This window comes from Salmo salar, chromosome ssa02 (genome assembly GCF_905237065.1).
Source record: "Salmo salar chromosome ssa02, Ssal_v3.1, whole genome shotgun sequence".
Classification (NCBI taxonomy): Eukaryota; Metazoa; Chordata; class Actinopteri; order Salmoniformes; family Salmonidae; genus Salmo; species Salmo salar.
Window position 1 is genome coordinate 65,634,635 of NC_059443.1, and position 22,920 is coordinate 65,657,554.

The 22,920-nt window shown below is 43.3% G+C and overlaps 2 protein-coding genes across 5 annotated transcripts in view; both read right to left on the reverse strand.

Moving 5' to 3' along the window:
- The window catches only part of LOC106590442 (CREB-binding protein-like), a 72,527-nt gene extending 64,364 nt beyond the window's left edge, over positions 1–8,163 (reverse strand). For all 4 annotated transcript variants that reach the window (XM_014181510.2, XM_014181517.2, XM_014181503.2 and 1 more), the window contains exon 1: positions 7,302–8,163. In XM_014181510.2, coding sequence (XP_014036985.2) covers positions 7,302–7,389 — 88 coding nt within the window. In that variant the 5' untranslated portion in view covers positions 7,390–8,163. The remainder of the gene's footprint in view (positions 1–7,301) is intronic.
- A 350-nt stretch (positions 8,164–8,513) lies between these two features.
- Positions 8,514–22,920, reverse strand: part of LOC106590466 (adenylate cyclase type 9) — a 108,138-nt gene continuing 93,731 nt past the window's right edge. The window contains exons 3-8 of the mRNA XM_045708103.1: positions 20,368–20,470; positions 18,821–19,029; positions 18,410–18,569; positions 17,886–18,034; positions 16,151–16,180; positions 8,514–14,701 (exon numbers count right to left, since the gene is read on the reverse strand). Of these exons, the coding sequence (XP_045564059.1) occupies positions 13,282–14,701; positions 16,151–16,180; positions 17,886–18,034; positions 18,410–18,569; positions 18,821–19,029; positions 20,368–20,470 (2,071 nt within the window). The 3' untranslated portion in view covers positions 8,514–13,281. The remainder of the gene's footprint in view (positions 14,702–16,150; positions 16,181–17,885; positions 18,035–18,409; positions 18,570–18,820; positions 19,030–20,367; positions 20,471–22,920) is intronic.

Consider the following 22,920-nt stretch of genomic DNA (forward strand, 5'->3'; position numbering starts at 1 on the left):
TATGATTTTTCAATGCCGATACCGATTATTGGTGGACCAAAAACCCGATACCGATTAATCGGCCGATTTAATAAATAAAAAAACTATATAAATATATACATATTTGTAACACTGACAATTACAACAATACTGAATCAACACTTATTTTAACTTAATATATTACATCAATAAAATCAATTTAGTCTCAAATAAATAATGAAACGTTCAATTTGGTTTAAATAATGCAAAAACAAAGTGTTGGAGAAGAAAGTAAAGGCGCAATATGTGCCATGTAAAAAAGCTAACGTTTAAGTTTCTTGCTCAGAACATGAGAACATATGAAAGCTGGTTGTTCCTTTTAACATGAGTCTTCAATATTCACACGTAAAATGTTTTAGGTTGTAGTTATTATAGGATATAGGACTCTCCCTCTATACAATTTGTATTTCATATACCATTTGACTATTGGATGTTCTTATAGGCACTTTAGTATTGCAACAGTATAGCTTCCATCCCTCTCCTCGCTCCTACCTGGGCTCGAACCAGGAACACATCGACAACAGCCACCCTCGAAGCAGCGTTACCCATGCAGAGCAAGGGGAACAACTTCTCCAAGTCTCAGAGCGAGTGACGTTTGAAACGCTATTAGCGCACACCCCGTTAACTAGCTAGCCATTTCACATCGGTTACACCAGCCTAATCTTGGGAGTTGATAGGCTTGAAGGGGTGGGTATAATTTGTGAAACATTCCAACAGGAATCTGTTCCAAAAAACGTAAAGTAAAAGGTTGCCAACCAACAACGTATACAAAGTAGCAACGCATACAAACCTAGCTAACTAGCTGCCGAATACGCATCAACTCACCACGTAGCTTATTCTTCATGTTTGTCCATAGGCAACCAGAGTGAGGACAGACATTTTTCGGAATAAACGTAATGAGTGAAAAACGCAATGAAATAGACCACTCCCTACTCGGTATCTTATTCTGCCGCTATACAACTGTGTATGCGTTGTTTTTTGGCAATCTTGTTATTTACGAAGTTTTTGGAATAGATTCCTGTTGGAACGTTCCACAAATTATACCCACCCGGCTTGAAGTCATAAACAGCGCAATGCTTGAAGCACAGCGAAGAGCTGCTGGCAAAACGCACGGAAGTGCTGTTTGAATGAATGCTTACGAGCCTGCTGCTGCCTACCACCGTTCAGTCAGACTGCTCTATCAAATCATAGACTTAATTATAATATAATAAACACACAGAAATATGAGCCTTAGGTCATTAATATGGTCGAATCCGGAAACTATCATCTCGAAAACAAAACGTTTTTTTCTTTCAGTGAAATACGGAACCGTTCCGTATTTTATCTAACGGGTGGCATCCCTAAGTCTAAATATTCCTGTTACATTGCACAACCTTCAATGTTATGTCATAATTACGTAACATTCTGGCAAATTAGTTCGCAACGAGCCAGGCGGCCCAAACTGTTGCATATACCCTGACTGCGCGCAATGAACGCAAGATAAGTGACACAATTTCATGTTAGCAGGCAATATTAACTAAATATGCAGGTTTAAAAATACACTGCTCCAAAAAATAAAGGGAACACTAAAATAACACATCCTAGATCTGAATGAATGAAATAATCTTATTAAATACTTTTCTCTTTACATAGTTGAATGTGCTGACAACAAAATCACACAAAAATAATCCATGGAAATCCAATTTATCAACCCATGGAGGTCTGGATTTGGAGTCACACAAAATTCAAGTGGAAAACCACACTACAGGCTGATCCAACTTTGATGTAATGTCCTTAAAACAAGTCAAAATGAGGCTCAGTAGTATGTGTGGCCTCCACGTGCCTGTATGACCTCCCTACAACACCTGGGCATGCTCCTGATGAGGTGGCGGATGGTCTCCTGAGGGATCTCCTCCCAGACCTGGACTAAAGCATCCGCCAACTCCTGGACAGTCTGTGGTGCAACGTGGCGTTGGTGGATGGAGCGAGACATGATGTCCCAGATGTGCCCAATTGGATTCAGGTCTGGGGAACGGGCGGGCCAGTCCATAGCATCAATGCCTTCCTCTTGCAGGAACTGCTGACACACTCCAGCCACATGAGGTCTAGCATTGTCTTGCATTAGGAGGAACCCAGGGCCAACCGCACCAGCATATGGTCTCACAAGGGGTCTGAGGATCTCATCTCAGTCCATAATGGCAGTCAGGCTACCTCTGGCGAGCACATGGAGGGCTGTGCGGCCCCCCAAGAAATGCCACCCCACGACTGACCCAACGCCAAACCGGTCATGCTGGAGGATGTTGCAGGCAGCAGAACGTTCTCCACGGGGTCTCCAGACTCTGTCACGTCTGTTACATGTGCTCAGTGTGAACCTGCTTTCATCTGTGAAGAGCACAGGGCGCCAGTAGCGAATTTGCCAATCTTGGTGTTCTCTGGCAAATGCCAAACGTCCTGCACGGTGTTGGGCTGTAAGCACAACCCCCACCTGTGGACGTCGGGGCCCTCATGGAGTCTGTTTCTGACCGTTTGAGCAGACACATGCACATTTGTGGCCTGCTGGAGGTCATTTTGCAGGGCTCTGGCAGTGCTCCTCCTTGCACAAAGGCGGAGGTAGCGGTCCTGCTGCTGGGTTGTTGCCCTCCTCCACGTCTCCTGATGTACTGGCCTGTCTCCTGGTAGCGCCTCCATGCTCTGGACACTACGCTGACAGACACAGCAAACCTTCTTGTCACAGCTCGCATTGATGTGCCATCCTGGATGAGCTGCACTACCTGAGCCACTTGTGTGGGTTGTAGACTCCGTCTCATGCTACCACTAGAGTGAAAGCACCGCCAGCATTCAAGTGACCAAAACATCAGCCAGGAAGCATAGGAACTGAGAAGTGGTCTGTGGTCCCCACCTGCAGAACCACTCCTTTATTGGGGGTGTCTTGCTAATTGCCTATAATTTCCACCTGTTGTCTATTCCATTTGCACAACAGCATGTGACATTTATTGTCAATCAGTGTTGCTTCCTAAGTGGACAGTTTGATTTCACAGAAGTGTGATTGACTTGGAGTTACATTGTGTTGTTTAAGTGTTCCCTTTATTTTTTTGAGCAGTGTATATACTTGTGTATTGATTTTAAAGCAAGGCATTGATGTTTATGGTTAGGTACATTGGTGCAACGACAGTGCTTTTGTTCGTAAATGCGCTTGTTAAATCAACACCCATTTGTCAAAGTAGGCTGTGATTCAATGAGAAATTAACAGGCACCGCATCGATTATATGCAACGCAGGACACGTTAGATAAACTAGTAATATCATCAACCATGTGTAGTTAACTAGTGATTATGTTAAGATTTTTTTTTAAATTTTTATAAGATATGCTAGCTAGCAACTTACCTTGGCTTCTTGCTGCCCTCACGTAACAGGTAGTCAGCCTGCCATGCAGTTTCCTCATGGAGTGCAATGTAAGGCAGGTGGTTAGAGCGTTGGACTAGTAACCGGAAGGTTGCAAAAACGAATCCCCCCTGAACAAGGCAGTTAACCCCCGTTCCTAGGCCGTCATTGAAAATAAGAATGTGTTCTTAAATCTGACTTGCCTAGTTAAATAAAGGTGTAAAAATAAATAAATAAATAAATAAATAAATATATATATGGCAAATCGGTGGCCAAAAATACCGATTACCGATTGTTATGAAAACTTGAAATCAGCCCTAGTTAATTGGCCATTACGATTAATCGGTCGACCTCTAATCTACAAAACGTTTGTCATCTAGATGGCATTGAACCCAGATTGGAACAGAGGGAAGCTCCAGAGGAGAAAGCTCTTTCTTGAAGAGCTGGGCAAGACATTGGTAAGACCTCAAATCCAGAGGCAACATATCCCAAGGAACCCAGCTTCTGCAGCCATTGTGAGTAGGATTCATGGATGCTGGTGCCCCATCCTCCCGACCCACCGAACCAACAACTCCAATACCGGAAGTGTGAGTGGTGTGTGTGTCTGACTCTCCTACCTTGGCCTGCTTTAACTATATATGCGAGTGAGATGTTAGTAAAATTCCTGAACTAAGAGTTTCCATCATTCTAGATTGCAGCCAGTAACAACAAGAAGAAGCTCTGCAATGTGTGTGGACCCAAGAAAGACAGGAAGACAGTACACATGCATCAAGTGCAAGAAATACATTTACAAAACACACAGTAAAACTCTGTCTCTCATGTGGTGTGTAGACTAGCCTTAATTTGTGTTCAATGAGGCTCATTTACCATTTCCATAAAATACTGTATGTAAAATTTGTCCTTACAATTTGTTGAGTTCAAAGCCATAAACATCAAGTGATGAAAACCTTGTTTCATTTATATTTGTTCCAAGACAAACATGATTTATTCCACCCATGTCTTGATTATAATAGATTTGTTTACAAAAATCACATTTTATCCTTAGAAAACAGCAGTTTTATTGATAAATGTGACCTAGCAGAGGTCAGTCAACATTAAGTATTTTTACGTAAATTGTTATGGCTGTATTGTTTTAAAAACCCAATAATATTATGCGTCCATCAGCCTAGGGAACATTGGGTGAATAACAAAAACATGAACACCACACAAGGGTTAAGTGCCTGTAGGTACCAGGCACACCAGTTTGAGTGTCAAGAACTGCAACGTTGCTGGGTTTCTCAAGCTCAACAGTTTCCTGTGTGTATCAAGAATGGTCCACCACCCAAAGGACATCCTGCCAACTTGACAACTGTGGGAAGCATTGGAGCCAACATGGGCGAGCATCCCTGTGGAACACTTTTGACACCTTGAAGAGTCCATGCCCCGACAAATTGAGGCTGTGCTGAGGGCAAAAGAGGATGCAACTCATTAGGAAGGTGTTCCTAATGTTTTGTACACTGAGTGTACTGCATGTTTGCTGCAGAGAGACATTAGACCGCATGAGAAAACGAGGTTGTGATAAGTCAAGTGTGCTGAAAACATGTTGGCTCACTATTTAAAAAGGTTGAGGACAAGCTATAGGATGAAAAATACAGGCGTATAGGCGCAGGTCCAGCCGACTAGCGCTAGCTAATGCTACCTACAGGAGCAAAATATATTTCTCTATTTTACAAACTGACACTTGGAATCAAATATCGATAAAATATCATCCAAAAATAACATTGCAATATGTAGATGTTTAGATTCCCCCCATTTAATATGAATTGTCATTACTAATCGCTGATTGTACAATTAGACTCAAACGGATACGAATTAGCTTGTTTTTTTAAATTAAATTTGGACTTTGGGATAGTAATTTCTGAATGAGTTCATCTGAATGAGCAGAGCTATGCCTCTTCACTAAAAACTCTAGAGAATGACAGACGAGATATAAACCAAGCCAGTAAATAGCCAGCAAACAACGAACCAACCTCCTTCTCTCCAACTACCTTTACGCTATGGTGCTGTTCAACACACAACTTACTACAACGGTCTGCCTTGAGTAGCTGCTGAGCGCACAAGTAGCTAAGCCTAGAGCTGGCTACATCAAGACGTGGGCAATGTGTGCACTAGTACGGCACACACCCACTGACTAAAGTATTGGTGATGGGGGGAATTGAAGGGGGAGGGGGCAATGGGACCCTGCTGGGGTGACAGATGGCCTGAATAGGGGGCGAGGGGCACGTGTTTGCACTCTGTGACTTCAATGAAAGGCGTACCCCCACCCCCCCACCAAGGGAGTGATGTGCAACCCAAACTGGGCCTCTGGGCAGGGGATGCTCCTACGGGGCTCTCCAGGCATGACCGCAGACACTAAGGGGGAAAACGCACACCTTGTCTGGGGTAATTTACTGCTAACAGCCCCTAGTGTTCCCACGCTTCCAGGCTCTGCTTGGCTAAAATGGCAATTGGAGATTGAACACTTGGGGTCGATAATAATATAGCAGGGGATGGATGCGTTAGGGGATTTTGCAATGGATTGTGTGTGAATAACATGGTCATCACCATAGATGTTTTCCCTGTGGCTCAGTTGGTAGAGCATGGTGTATGCAACGCCAGGGTTGTGGGTTTGATTCCCACGGGGGGCCAGTACAAATTATAATTTTTTTAAATTAAATTAAATGTATGCATTCACTGCTGTAAGTCGCTCTGGATAAGAGCGTCTGCTAAATGACTAAAATGTAAATGTAATGTGTTGCATTGGTTATTGTCTCTGTAGCCAATATAGTGAAAGAGGCATGGTGCATTCACACCTACAATCCTAACATTCTGGTTCAGTAACTTTTTATCTAGAACAGTTGAAAGAGGTAGGCCCTATAGGTGTATTTTATCAGCAGTGGGAAACCCATATGAACAGATATGGAACATGATATAGCAATGAAAACTGACAACTGTCAAGGTATTGGGACATAACACCGCATCAAATGCACGACAGTATGGGAGTGGGACATGATAGGCCTATGGTTAAATTACTTGAATCTGACCATGGCATCAGTTGGCCTACTCGGAGCCAGTTAGGTGTGCAGCAGGGTGCAAGACTGTGCCTAAACTGTTTCTGCAGATAAAGGCCTGCTATCAAGATGTTTGACGAAGGTAAATGTAAACATGAACATAATTTAGCCCCCAGCAGAGCCCCCAATCCCTGTAATAACGTCGTTCCATTTTGATAGGGGTATACCGGTTAGTTTTCAACAGAGTATCTGACATGATTTAGGCCAGGGATGGGCAACTCCCGTCCACGGGGCCGGAGTGTTGTTACTTCTCCCCCCATCCCTTGGAAACATACAATTAGTTTAATCAGCTATTCTAAACTGAAGACCATGATTAGTTGATTATTGGAGTCAGTTGTGTTAGTCAGTCCTGGCCCCCGAGGACTGGAATTGCCCACCCCTGATTTAGGCTGTCACCAATGACATTTCGACAAGTATGTTGCTACTTTGCGCTGAAGGGTAGCCATGTTGATGTAGCAGATCAAGCAATTGCTAGACATGTCTCTAGCTGGACATCTAAGCATTAGCTAGTTAAGTGTTGCTTTAGTTAACAATAGCCTTTATAAAAACTAAAATAGCTAGCCCTGTTTTCCAACATGTCAGAAATGACTGGGATGGACGCGTAACGTTGGCAACAAAGTTGTGTTAGCGGCCAAGCTAGCTAACTAAGGTTTGCTAACTGCTTTGTACAGCTGTTTGAATGACAAACGTCAGTTGAATGAATAACTAGTTAACGTTAGCTAGCTAAATATCTGGACACACAGAACAAGTCATACAAAACAAATAACATTTTACTGACTAACGTAGCTAGGTAACGTTAGCTAGCAGGTTAAGTTGGTTTGTGGGCCTTCCTTACCTGGTCCATCTGACGCTGACAGCGCAGGTGAATTCAGCTTCGGTCTCTTTGAGTTGGGAGGTCCGACGTCGAGCAGGTTTTCAGCCATTGTGATCTTTAATGGATTTCTTATTTAATTATTTGAAAAAAGGAAATTCCTGGGACAGAAAAGGTTGTTCTGACAACCTCCACCTTTCTCTAGTTAGCACGTTAGCAAGCGGTTTGCTCGCTAACGTTGGCTAACTGGCTAATTTTCTAGCAGTGAGGGTGAAAATTTCAAAAAAGATGCAACAGCGCCCCGCTTCGCCACCGCCATTCAACCCATGATAATCCAACAACCAACACCCACATTATCGTTAAATAACCCCAATAAAAAAATTCCCATGAAAAATGTACGTTAAAATTAAACCTAAAAACATTAACATGGATTGTATTCCTGTCCCATAAATCGTTAATTTTAGATGTTCAAACAGCTCATTTTTATGACGTCAAATGTCTTCATGTAAAAATGGTTTGAAGCTCCATAAAATGCACAACTGCAAAAAAATTATATATTTTTGCAAAACTGTCAGTAAGAAGCTGTCTCTTCTCCGGTTATCCCCGGTAAACAATACTGCTCCGAACGGCGATAGGGCTCGAGCGCCGCACTTAAGGGGAAATCAGATATACGGGGTATTCTTGCCGACGACGACCGATCGAATTCCCGTTTTTTCGTAAAAAATTCTTCAGAAAAGGTGAAAATACTTCGTTTTCAGGGGAAATTTGCCGTCAAACCTCGGTTTGGATGCTCAATTTCTAAATAAAAATGTGTGATCTACCGAAATCCTAATTCCGAGCCACGACAAGATGGCGGCTGTTGATTCCTTCGGTACAAAAAGTTTTTTTCTCTCTTTTCCAGATAGATAGACTGTAGAGGGGGAGGGGTCGCGCAATCACGCCCTACGTAAACCTATGGTAAAAAGCTTCGGTGTGCGTCACACGAAATTCGCCTAAAATTCCGCTACGGGGCGGTAAGAGACCTTGTGAGAATTAGTATTCACCGTAATAACTTGGTAATAAATAGGCTATTGATTCCTCACGTCAATATCGCTGTTGTAAAGGGAGGCAGATGATAAATAACATTTGTGAATTCTTCATTCTTCACTAAAATGTGTGGATCAATGTAGCTAGGCCGAAGTCTATCTGATCAGTCTTCTCTGACATGAAATATGGCTAAAATGAAGATGACACAAATAAACAAAAGTTTGGATCCTTTAATTTCTGTACTTTTCTTTCTTGATTTACCTGCCAGGCCTACCTTCCCACTGGCCTCATCTCTCCTGTGTATGTTGGCACACAATGCTGCTTTCCTCCTCCTATCGCCCAAACAAACCCCCCAATGTCCATCTTCTTTTAATAAATGTCAGTGTGATGGACTTTGGACTGTCTAATAAGCCTAATAGGTCTCCACATTAACATCAGGCTCTTGAATCAAGGAACAAAATATATTACTATTGTACTTATGCTAGTTGCAGGGGATTGTTGGTTGTCATAATTATGGTAGAAATATTGCTGCCCTTGCAGCATCTAAAATACTTATTTTGACAAGCCCTTGAAAGATCATACGTAATATATCACTCACACAGTCACCCAGACAGCCAGGCAGACGACAAAACAGTTTGATATTGAAGTGTTCTCCTGTTCATCGATTTTCACAAAAAGTCCAAATCTGGCTCAGGCACATGTACAAAAAGTTGAAACAAAATCATAACTGTGACATCAAATACATATTGCATATGTACATACATAGTGAGTGCCTTGTGCAAATGTATACAGATTATGTTCATCGTGTTTAAAAATGATACATTGGCTATGGTTAATGTGCACAATAACAAATAAACAAACACAATAGCACACTGACTGATTTAAAAAGGCAAATATAAACGAGCAAAAAAACACAACATACATCTCAGATCAACAAATTAAAACACTTTGGCTTTTTTCAATATATATTGTTTTCCCCAGTGTGGAAATAACACATTGGAGCTCATTTACTATAGTTAATTTACCATAGCAGTGAAAGAAAGTGAGTGTGCAATTTAATCGCGAGTGAATTATCAACTTTCTTTTGCTTGTGATGATAGTTTGAATGTGCTAACACACCCACACATATTTAGTATATCTGCAAACCAAACAGTAAAAAGAAGAAAAAAAAACAATATTTTCTCAACAATTAAAATTGTATTTACTATAGTGAAGGCCTGGTAAAAGGACTTTTTCTGCAGAAAGAAACACAGGCTCAGACACTGGTTCAGTTCAAACAATATATATTTAATCTCTCTGTTCTATGCATTCTTGATGTTTAAGCTTATGTTAATTACTGAATAATTAGTTTGTTCGTTGTTGGCTTTTGTCTCCCAATTCGTATTAGATATTGTATAGCATAATTATCCTGTATGGCTCAGTTGGGTCCTGTATGGCCTGGTCGGTAGAGCATGGCGCTTGTAACGCCAGGATTGCGTGTTTGATTCCCAGGACCACCCATATGTAAAATGTATGCACGCATGACTAAGTCATTTTGTATAAAAGTGTCTGCTAAATGGCATATATATTATATATTCTTTAGAATTATACTACTTGGGCTCAATTAAAATAGACTTCTGGAGGCTTAATCCATGTCATGAAAGCTAACAAACAAACAAACCCTAAGGTTGGTTAGAAATGTCAAGAGAGGCAAAGAAAGAAATCAATGACCAATGGCGGGAGTGTATGGGTGAGAAGTGGTAGCAAAAAAAACATAAGTATGTCCATGAAAACACACACACACACACACACACACACACACACACACACACACACACACACACACACACACACACACACAAGAACAAAGACACACACACAGAGCAAAGTGGTGAAAACGCCAGACTCAAACAAGCAAAGTCAAAGTCATTCCCTCCCATTCCTCCCCTTTTACCAGAGAGCACAGAGTTTGAGACAGTTTCATTTTTACTTATATTCCCTTTTTTATTTCTCAGTATTGGTGAAGGTTTTAGTAAGAGGGTGGCATGCCCATATCCCTCCTCCCTGTTCTGCCTAGTTCCCTTTAAAAAAAATTGTCCCTTAGATACCAGTCTTGGTTACTGTGCCCTTTCACTCCAAAGTCAACACAAATCGCTACTGTACTCCGTTTCACTCTAACTACCAAAATAAATACAAGTGTGATTCAATGCACAAACACTTACTTAAGCAATCATAAACCAAATAGATACACGATTGATGGTAAATACGATCTGCTTCTGTGGAAGTGACAGATAAAGTATGGCTTTTTTTTTCAAGTGTGATAAATAAAAATATATCCAAATATTTAATACAAAGATCCACAGTACTTTAATTCATAATATAAAAATGGTGTGTGTCGAATTATTAACTATAGTCAGATATATAGAATCTATGAATGTGCTACAAAGTTATTGGAAGTGGAAAGGCATTTGAGGATAAAAATATCAAGAAGGCTGACAATAAGCCACCAAACTTCATCCACACAAGATGTCTAGCAAAAGGCACTGACATTTTAGAAGTACATATTGGTGGTAGGTAAACAAAAGTCCCAAACGTTAAACAGACTCAGAATTTTGGCAAGGGTACATTGGCATAATATGAACAACATATAGCACTTAATTCCGATTTAATACGATTTCTAGATCTTTTTATGGGCACTCACCTTAAAGTTATTGGACATCTGCTTTGATTTGTATCATATGTTTTTAATTTGTCTGATAGCCCACTTAAAGACCCTTAAACTAGCTCTTATTGGTTCTCCCTGCAGATTAGAGTAGAGGTATCCCCAAAGATTACTTGGATAGATTACTCTACCCAAGTCCGAGCATCGACCATTAGGAATTAAAACACAAAACGGACCCTTGATCAGCACCAAGGGGCAACTTCAACTTTCACTCTTTCTCCTTAGTCAAATAGACTTGGGGAAAAAAGCACACGCGCACACACGACACACAGATTTTCATACTACTTTCTGTCTGAAATGTAAGACACAAAAGTGACAGGGCTACAGATGAATCCCCTATAGACCCTTTCTTTCAGAAGTAAAAGCTTGAGCAGAAAAGAGGGGAAAAGGCAAGGTGAGAGAAAAGAGAAAAGCGAGGGAGCACGGAAGAGACCTTGGGCACACCACCCTTCACATAGAATTCACAGAGAATCAGTCAGAGAGAGAGAGAGAGAGAGAGAGAGAGAAAAAACAAGTGAGCAAGATGTTAATTTTCTCAAAACAGGAGTTGCAGTTGGAACTGCTGAAGGCGATTCATCATTTCATAAAACATACAATCATCATCATCATTGCTATCATCATCATACTAACTCAACAAAAAATAGTTTTTTTAGGCACTACAAAAAATGTACTTGAAAAGGAAAACGTTGAAAAATATAGGTTGCATTGCACCCAAATAATAACTTGATGAAAGTGGCACATTTTAAGTACATTAATACAGTAGAGCCTCCCTCATGCAGAGGCTGTGATTGGATAAAAGATTAAACGTCCCACCCCTCAAACCAGCATGTCCCACAAAGCTAAAGGCAGCCGTGATTAGCCATTGGTTGAATCTGGTGTCGGTCAAAATAATTTGTTTCTGTGGCAACTAACACAATGTATAGAACTTCATACAAACTTGAGTATTCACTTCAATACACATTAATACATGTTATAACGTGTTAATAAACTGTTTGTAATGAATTCTGTTCCTTTTGGCGAATGTCATACTTTTAACACATTTTATCCCTAAAGATTTTAAGTGCTTTCCCATTTTGATATAACCAAATAGTCCCTTTAATTTCCTACACTATGATTCCCTTAAACGATTTTTAGATTTGTGCTTTTTCAGTATACTTGTTAGAGTATAATCGCTACTTGAAAGTGCTATAACGTATTTGTTCAGTTTTCTTACTGTCAAGACTGCTTGGTATAGGCTACCATCCCATTTTGCCATTTCCATTGAAGAGAGGTCTAGGAGAAGTTGTGTGAGACCAAGTGAGGAGACCTGTGGTTCCGACAGTTATGTTCCACAGACCACTTAAAGAAGCTGTACGGAAGTTTCTTTAAAAAAAAGTGCTTCCTGAAAAGTTGGACATAAAAAAGCGTCAGTGTGAAGATAAATCCCTATGTTGGTTTCCCCTTTAGTATTGGTTCTATGTAGCACATCACAAACACTCTAAGCCATCGTTTCAAAGCAGAAACACCAATAACAATGCTTTTTGTCATTCCCTTATTCTACCCATAACTTCGTGCTTCTTACCCATGATCCACCACTGTCTGGCACGTCATGTATTTCCCTTTACGGTCAGGCGAATAGGCTACAACTGATCAAGTGAAAAACTGAATATGGCACAAACGATAACGATACAATAACAAAATAAATTGCATTGAAAAAACAACTTGTAGTAAAAGAACCACAGCATCATCGGTAGACTAGGTTTGAAATATAAAAAATAAGTCATGCTAAAGATTGTTCCAACCTTTTTTGTGTTTTTGTTCCATATTCATTTCTTGTTCGTTAACGGTTCTTGTCCTGAAGGCACTTCTCTACATATCAACCAAAGCATAAGAAAAATAAAACCTCAACACCAACAAGCAAAAACCCTTTCTCTAATCCTCCTCCTCCCTCCATTATATTGTGCCACAATAACTGTGCTCAACACAGCCCTCCCCCTTCCTATAGAAAAGTGATGAGCCATCATAGCTTGACTACAAGTCAATGTCCAAAGGTCACTCTGTCTGCAGTCACATTTCATCATGTAAAAACATCTGTTTTGGTTCAGAAAGGTGATTAATGGATAAGTTAGGGGGGAAAAAACTCCTCCCATCCCTACAAACCTGTATCTGTAGCTACTTCTGTCTTCAGCTCAGCTCAGAGAAAGGAGTGCTGATCGAGGATCAGTTTCGACTTTAAAATCATAATGAATAGGATTATATGGATAAGGGGGAGCTGATCCTAGATCAGCACTTGATGGATCAAAGGCGTGACATGAAATCCTCCTTATTGAGCTTTGTCAGCTCATTCGCTTCCTCCTCATCCTCTTCCTCAGGCTGTGCCAAGGTACAGGGTACTAGCTCCGGGTCTAGGTCCAGGGTAAGGAGGTGAGGGTCCGTGCCCGTAGCAGGGGGGTGGCCAGCCCCAGTTTGGGGGATTCCTGGTGGGGTTGGAGGAGCGTCCCTGTACCCCTCTGCCCGATCTGCCCTCACCCCGCAGGGCTTGGCCGGGCCTGGCTCTGGCCCTAGTCCTGAAGGAGCTCCAGGAGGTCCTATGGAAGAGGCTTGGGGGGTGAATGTGGAGGAAGAGGAGGAGGTGGGAGGAGTGTAAGAAGAGGATAAGGGAGGAGGAGCTGGCGCATTGGCACCTGCATCAGACTTGGTCGTATTAACGGCGTCCCCTTCCCCCACGGGTCCAACGGCTGCCTGTGATTGGACAGGTTTCACCGGGGGCAAAACAGCAACTAATTGATGTGGCTGTAGCCAAGGCTCAGCCAATAGCTGCCCACCTCTTTCAGCACTCCTGGGATACAGGAAGGTCCTCATTTGACCTTTGCCCTTGACGTTGACTGTACCGCGGTAGTCGAACTCTAACCCCATTCCGCTGAGCGCCGAGTGGCTCTCCTCACTCACCTGTACCCGACACTCCACCCCTGTAGAGTCCATGCGACTCGCAATATTCACTGTGTCTCCCCAGATGTCGTAGAGCAACTTGGTAGTGCCGATCACCCCCGCCGTCAGGGGACCATGGTTGAACCCGATACGGAGCTTAAACCCAAAGCCTAGCATGTTTTTATTGAAGTCGTCCAAAACACCCATCATCTCGAGGGCGAAGTCGAACAGCGCCCTCAGGTGGTTAGAGTTGGGGTGGGAGTCGTCAATGCACTGTTGAGGGTTCAGCCCGGACGCCGCCATGTACGTGGCGCCGATCGTTTTGATCTTCTCCACGTTGGCGAAGTCCGGTTTCCGTAGCAACTCATCGAAGTCGCCGATGAGCTCATTGAGCACTCGGTAACACTCCTTCCCGCCTTCGTAACTTTCCTCGTAGAATTCAGAAAAATTCACAATACTCGCAAAGATGACCCCGGCGTTGTCGTGATTTTTGGAGTACGACTGGGTCACCTTGAGCTGCTCGGCGACGTGGATTGGGATGATGTTGCCTAGCAACCAGTCGGCCTGGTCCCGCATGTTCTGGATCTTGACGCGGTGCTTGTCGGCCTCTATGTTGCCGTGGTAATGGAGACGGTAGCTGACCTCGAACTCGTGGTTCAGGAACCAGACCAATAGGAGGAGGAGGAAGTAGGTGAGTACTGCTTCTGGGACCAGTAGGTCTAGGGGTCTCACGGGGTCCATGGTGTCTGGATGTGGTTCTGGAGTGGACCATGTCTCATTGGTGAGGTTACTGGAAAAGAGAAGGAGAAAATGAGAAGAGGGCAGGAGGTAGATGAGGGCAGACAGAGAGAGAAAGGAGTGGTGTGGTGGCTAGACAGAAAGAGAGAGAAAGAAAGAAAGAAAGAAAGAAAGAAAGAAAGTTAAGAAAGGAGGGTGTAGAGAGAGAGTGAGAGAGATAAGAAGGGAGGGTGTAGAGAGAGATGGGTAGACAGAGAGAGAATGTGAGAGATAGAGCGAGAGAGAGATAAAAAGTGAGGGTGTAGAGAGAGGTAGACAGACAGAGCCAGCCAGCCAGACAGTCATGAGACAAGACAGACAGAAAGACATACAGAGAGACAGACAGACCAAGAGACAGACAGACCAAGAGACAGACAGACCGAGAGACAGACAGACAGACCGAGAGACAGACAGACAGACCGAGAGACAGACAGACCGAGAGACAGACAGACCGAGAGACAGACAGACCGAGAGACAGACAGACAGACCGAGAGACAGACAGACAGACCGAGAGACAGACAGACCGAGAGACAGACAGACCGAGACTGACAGACAGACCGAGACAGACAGACAGACAGACCGAGACAGACAGACAGACAGACCGACCGAGACACAGACAGACAGACCGACCGAGACACAGACAGACAGACCGACCGAGACACAGACAGACAGACCGACCGAGACACAGACAGACAGACCGACCGAGACACAGACAGACAGACAGACAGACAGAGACAGACAGACCGAGACAGACAGACAGACAGACAGACAGACAGACAGACAGACGGGAGGGGGTTGATATCGTTACGCAGCAGTTGCATTACCATGAACCACACCCATTCAGTGTCTACCGTACCACGCTATACATGCCAAGCACTTTCACAACTTAAATCACTTGGCTATAGGCTCAAAGATACCCATCATAGCATCAATTCAACTCATTATCCCTCTTGTTAAAAAAGGCCAACATGGTCCTTCATGATGTATGTATTATTTCAGATCCTCTACCTGCAGCATCTCTCCCACAGTTGAGCTTAACCCGTGGCTCGTATAAATAGGACCAGCTAGCCAGTCTGACTCACAGGATCTGTCCCAAATGGAACTCTATTCCCTATGGGCCCTGGTCAAAAGTAGTGCACTAAGTAGAGAATAGGGTGCCTTTGAGATGCAGGCATAGCCACTGCTGCTGACATTTAGCTGCTATGATTACACCAGCCATACTTCACAGTTTGAGAAAAGAGAGGAGAGGAGAGAGGGAGAAAAGAGAGTGAGAGAGGGAGAGAGTGAAGAGAGAGGGAGAAAAGAGAGTGAGAGAGGGAGAGAGTGAAGAGAGAGGGAGAAAGAGAGAGAGAGATAGAAAGAGAAAGATAGAAAGACGGCCCCTCTTCTCTCCTTTCACCCCCGTCACCCTCCCAAATGTCACTCATCCATCAACATTCTGTGTTTCCATGGCAACACTCACCCCATCGCTGGAGAACTGTCATTACTGGAGCTGCAAGACAGAGTGACTCCCGTCAGTTACACACACACACACACGGCTGACTGATTCATATCAACCTCTTAGAATGACTCCTGTGAGTTAAACACAGCGATAACACATTCCAACACACTCACACTCCAACACACTTACTCACACACACAACTTGGCTCACAAACAGATGAATATGAACATTTCCCAAGAGCCACTGGGAGGGAGAGGTATATTGTGTATTATTGTGCATATTGTGTATGTCATAAAATGCTGACTTATGGCTGACTAATGGCAAATAAACTGCAAGCTATACAATAAATAAATAAAAAATTGAGCTTAAAGTTTTAACATTATAACATAAGTTATAACATCTTCAAAATGTTGTAAAGTTTCAAATGTTTCAACCCGCTACCCTCTAGAAGGCGGAGACAGTACAGGTGCATCAAAGCTGGGACCGAGAGACTGAAAAAAAGCTTTTTATCTCCAGGCCATCAGACTGTTAAACAGTCACCACTAGCCAGCCTCCGCCCAGTACCCTGCCCTGAACTTTAGTCACTGATACTAGCCGGATACCACCCGGTACTCTACCCTCCACCTTAGAGACTGCTGCCCTATGTACACAGTCATGGAACACTGTTTACATCCTGTTTTACCCACTTCATATGTATACACTGTATTCTAGTTGCTCATCCTATATAACTACTGTTGTACACACCTTTTCTATTCATATATTGTCCATAATGCCTATACACACAATCATATACAGTACCAGTCAAAACTTTGGACACACCTACTCATTCAAGGGTTTTTCTTTATTTTTACTATTTTCTACATTGTAGAATACGTCAAAACTATGAAATAACACATATGGAATCATGTAGTAACCAAAAAAAAGTGTTAAACAAATCAAAATATATTTTATATTTGAGATTCTTCAAAGTAGCCACCCTTTGCCTTGATCACAGCTTTGCACACTCATGGCATTCTCTCAACCAGCTTCATGAGGTAGTCACCTGGAATGCATTTGTTAAAAGTTAATTTGTGGAAATGAATCCTTCTTAATGCGTTTGAGTCAATCAGTTGTGTTGTGACAAGGTAGGGGTGGTAAATAGAAGATAGCCCTATTTGGTAAAATACCAAGTCCATATTATGGCAAGAACAGGTCAAATAAGCAAAGAGAAACGACAGTTCATCAATACTTTAAGACATGAAGGTCCGTCAATACGGAAAATGTAAAGAACTTTGAAGGTTTCTTCAAGTGCAGTCGCAAAAACCATCAAGCGCTATGATGAAACTGGCTCTCATGAGGACCGCCACAGGAAAGGAAGACCCAGAGTTACCTCTAATGCAGAGGATACATTCATTAGAGTTACCATCCTTAGAAATTGCAGCCCAAATAAATGCTTCACAGAGTTCAAGTAACAGACACATCTCAACATCAACTGTTCATAGGAGACTGCATGAATCAGACCTTCATGGTGGAATTGCTGCAAAGAAACCACCACTAAAGGACACCAATAAGAAGAACAGACATGCGGATTGCTAATATTGATATATTTCTTAATTCCTTTCTTTTATTTTGGGGATTTGAGTGTATTGTTTTGTATTGTCAGGTATTACTGCACACTCGCGATAACATCTGCAAAGTATGTGTACGCAAAAAATTGGATAGGATTTGATTCAAGTTCTGAATGGGTCGTAAATACGTATAGGCTGCAGTACTCACCCTGTCCTGTTGAGGGGGCTGTGGAGCAGCACTAGTAGAGCCACACCAACAGCCGTGGCCAGGGCAGATCTCATCCAGAAACTCAGCTGGCAGAAGTTACAGTACTGGATGATGGCTATGGTCACTGCACAGCACAGGAACATGGTTACCTAGAGGGAGGACACAAAACATTTGTTTGTGTAAACAGAAATTCAAATTTTCCTCAATGCTTCTATATGAGAAGAAATCGGGAATTGGAATTTCAGGTTATTTCCCAAATTGACTGAACTGAAATGGAACTTTACCCTGGTACACAAGAGTACTCACACAATATATTACATATGGTAACATAAACATACTCAATGCTCTTGACACTTAGTCCCATACACTTGAGAACACCTATTATTGTAAATAAGTATTGTTAGCAGTAATGCATTTGCCATCTGTCATCTAGACCAGCGTTCAAACCCATTTTGACCATCCCTGACTAGAACCCCATGTCTGCCAGTCTGCCCTCCTCCTTTACCCTCTCTATCTTTCCTTACCTGGATGGGCAGGTGGAGGCTGCAGGCGAGGTGCGAGAACACGGACACGGCAGGAAGTGAGACCAGCACGGCCCCGATCACATGACGGGGGATCCAGCCTGACACCACCCTCAGCAAGGTCTGGGTACAGCTCAACACGTTGTCCAGGTAGAACGTCATACTACAGGGGGCCGAGGGGGAGGAGGTGAGTAAAGAAGGGACAAGTAAATAGCAAAAAAGGACAACATTGTGATACACTGACTCACATCCCTATCAGTTCTCTCTTACACCCTCTACCCCTCTCTCTCTCCCTCCCTCCCTTTACCTAATTTCTCATCCCTCCATATAGCAACAGGGAGACCAACTGCAGCAGACACTTTTCACTTTACCCACCCTCTCTCCCTCCCACTATCTCCCCCCTCCATCCCTCACCGTATGGACAGCACCAGGGAGACCAGCTCTAACAGACCAGCAGCGGTAGCCAATCCCAGGACGGTTGCTGGAGGCGTCTCCATGGTGACCATGGGAACCAGGAAGCAGGCCAAGGTGAGGGCGAGGAACACAGAGCAGGATAGGAGAACATCCAGGAAGGAGCTGAAGGTAGGGCTGGCGAAGGTCTGCACCGGGGCCTGGGTCTCCACCTGGAGGGGAGAGAGTAGTCAGAGACATAGAGAGAAGGTCTGCACCGGGGCCTGGGTCTCCACCTGGAGGGGAGAGAGTAGTCAGAGACATAGAGAGAAGGTCTGCACCGGGGCCTGGGTCTCCACCTGGAGGGGAGAGAGTAGTCAGAGACAGAGAGAGAAGGTCTGCACCGGGGCCTGGGTCTCCACCTGGAGGGGAGAGAGTAGTCAGAGACATAGAGAGAAGGTCTGCACCGGGGCCTGGGTCTCCACCTGGAGGGGAGAGAGTAGTCAGAGACATAGAGAGAAGGTCTGCACCGGGGCCTGGGTCTCCACCTGGAGGGGAGAGAGTAGTCAGAGACATAGAGAGAAGGTCTGCACCGGGGCCTGGGTCTCCACCTGGAGGGGAGAGAGTAGTCAGAGACATAGAGAGAAGGTCTGCACCGGGGCCTGGGTCTCCACCTGGAGGGGAGAGAGTAGTCAGAGACATAGAGAGAAGGTCTGCACCGGGGCCTGGGTCTCCACCTGGAGGGGAGAGAGTAGTCAGAGACATAGAGAGAAGGTCTGCACCGGGGCCTGGGTCTCCACCTGGAGGGGAGAGAGTAGTCAGAGACATAGAGAGAAGGTCTGCACCGGGGCCTGGGTCTCCACCTGGAGGGGAGAGAGTAGTCAGAGACAGAGAGAGAAGGTCTGCACCGGGGCCTGGGTCTCCACCTGGAGGGGAGAGAGTAGTCAGAGACATAGAGAGAAGGTCTGCACCGGGGCCTGGGTCTCCACCTGGAGGGGAGAGAGTAGTCAGAGACATAGAGAGAAGGTCTGCACCGGGGCCTGGGTCTCCACCTGGAGGGGAGAGAGTAGTCAGAGACAGAGAGAGAAGGTCTGCACCGGGGCCTGGGTCTCCACCTGGAGGGGAGAGAGTAGTCAGAGACATAGAGAGAAGGTCTGCACCGGGGCCTGGGTCTCCACCTGGAGGGGAGAGAGTAGTCAGAGACAGAGAGAGAAGGTCTGCACCGGGGCCTGGGTCTCCACCTGGAGGGGAGAGAGTAGTCAGAGACAGAGAGAGAAGGTCTGCACCGGGGCCTGGGTCTCCACCTGGAGGGGAGAGAGTAGTCAGAGACAGAGAGAAGGAGAGGAGAAAGGAACGGTGCTTAGACAGTTGGGATGAGAGGCGAACAACACAGGGACAGAGAGAGGAGATAAAGTTCAGATTACTACTACTATAATGTAGTCAAACTGTTAGAACTGAAATATCTTATACACACCAGCAGGGGGCTTTGTATGAACACGTGGTCGATACGGCTTTGACTGACACGGATTGAGGGTGTCTATGTGTGTGTGTGTGTGTGTGTGTGTGTGTACCTCCTCCTGGTAGCTGATGCGGTAGGCTGTCTCCAAAGGTCTCTCCAGGAAGTTGAGGCTCAGCTTGTTGATGGGAGGCTTGAAGAAGTAGTCCTTCATCAGACTTGAAAGACAGGAGAATAGATTGAGGAAAAGACCGGTAGAGGGTTTCACGGTGGAATCCTAACTTGAACTTGACATCTGCATGCATGACTTGAATCATCCATTGACATCCATGCATTATTTACGTGATCATCGAGGTTAAGTGCATGCATCTCAAGCTGGGATTCCTCCCTTAGTGACCGACTTAAAATATATACGCTGTCAACACTAATCACCATAGCACTGTTGGTAATCCTAAACCACCCAAGCCATGGACTGTTCTCTCTGCTTCCTCACGGCAAGTGGTGCCGGTGTATCAAGTCTGATACCAACAGGCTCCTGAACAGCTTCTATCCCCAAGCCATAAGACTGCTAAATAGCTAACAAATGGCTACACAGACGATCTATGTCTATCTAAGTTGACCTTTTAGTTATTTTTATTCTTGCACTGTCTCAATGCACACTCACGCACACTGACACGCTCAACACAACCATAACATGCACACACATATATACTGACTCTATACACACACACACAATATTCATATACTCTGCTGCTACTCTGTTTATCATATATTCTGATGCCTAGTCACCTTACCCCTATACATATCTACCTCTATAGATCCAGTATCCCTGTACATTATAATATGTTACTGGCACTGACCCTGTATATAGTATGTTTACCCCTATACATATCTACCTCTATAGATCCAGTATCCCTGTACATTATAATATGGTACTGTACCCTGTATATAGTATGTTTACCCCTATACATATCTACCTCTATAGATCCAGTATCCCTGTACATTATAATATGGTACTGACCCTGTATATAGTATGTTTACCCCTATACATATCTACCTCTATAGATCCAGTATCCCTGTACATTATAATATGGTACTGGAACTGACCCTGTATATAGTATGTTTACCCCTATACATATCTACCTCTATAGATCCAGTATCCCTGTACATTATAATATGGTACTGGAACAGACCCTGTATATAGTATGTTTACCCCTATACATATCTACCTCTATAGATCCAGTATCCCTGTACATTATAATATGGTACTGACCCTGTATATAGTATGTTTACCCCTATACATATCTACCTCTATAGATCCAGTATCCCTGTACATTATAATATGGTACTGGAACTGACCCTGTATATAGTATGTTTACCCCTATACATATCTACCTCTATAGATCCAGTATCCCTGTACATTATAATATGGTACTGACCCTGTATATAGTATGTTTACCTCTATACATATCTACCTCTATAGATCCAGTATCCCTGTACATTATAATATGGTACTGACCCTGTATATAGTATGTTTACCCCTATACATATCTACCTCTATAGATCCAGTATCCCTGTACATTATAATATGGTACTGACCCTGTATATAGTATGTTTACCCCTATACATATCTACCTCTATAGATCCAGTATCCCTGTACATTATAATATGGTACTGGAACTGACCCTGTATATAGTATGTTTACCCCTATACATATCTACCTCTATAGATCCAGTATCCCTGTACATTATAATATGGTACTGGAACTGACCCTGTATATAGTATGTTTACCCCTATACATATCTACCTCTATAGATCCAGTATCCCTGTACATTATAATATGGTACTGGAACTGACCCTGTATATAGTATGTTTACCCCTATACATATCTACCTCTATAGATCCAGTATCCCTGTACATTATAATATGGTACTGACCCTGTATATAGTATGTTTACCTCTATACATATCTACCTCTATAGATCCAGTATCCCTGTACATTATAATATGGTACTGACCCTGTATATAGTATGTTTACCCCTATACATATCTACCTCTATAGATCCAGTATCCCTGTACATTATAATATGGTACTGACCCTGTATATAGTATGTTTACCTCTATACATATCTACCTCTATAGATCCAGTATCCCTGTACATTATAATATGGAACTGGAACTGACCCTGTATATAGTATGTTTACCCCTATACATATCTACCTCTATAGATCCAGTATCCCTGTACATTATAATATGGTACTGGAACTGACCCTGTACAGCGTCTTACTTTCTCCTGTCCTTCTTATTTCTTATTTTTATTTCTCCTGTGTTTTTGTTCTACCGTATGTTATTTTTGTTAGTACTACATTGATATTGATTAGTGCATTATTGGATTTAGAGTTTGTAAGAAAAAGGCCTTTCACTTTAAACCTAAGGTAGGCTAATCCCTGATCTGCCAAGACATGCCCAGTTCTGCTCCTAAATCAAATAAAATGTTATTGGTCACATACACATATTTAGAAGACGTTATTGCGAGTGTAGCAAAATGCTTGTGTTCCTAGCTCCAACAGTGCAGTAGTATCTAACATCAGTGCAGTAGTATCTAACAGCAGTGCAGTAGTATCTAACAATAGTGCAGTAGTATCTAACAACAGTGCAGTAGTATCTAA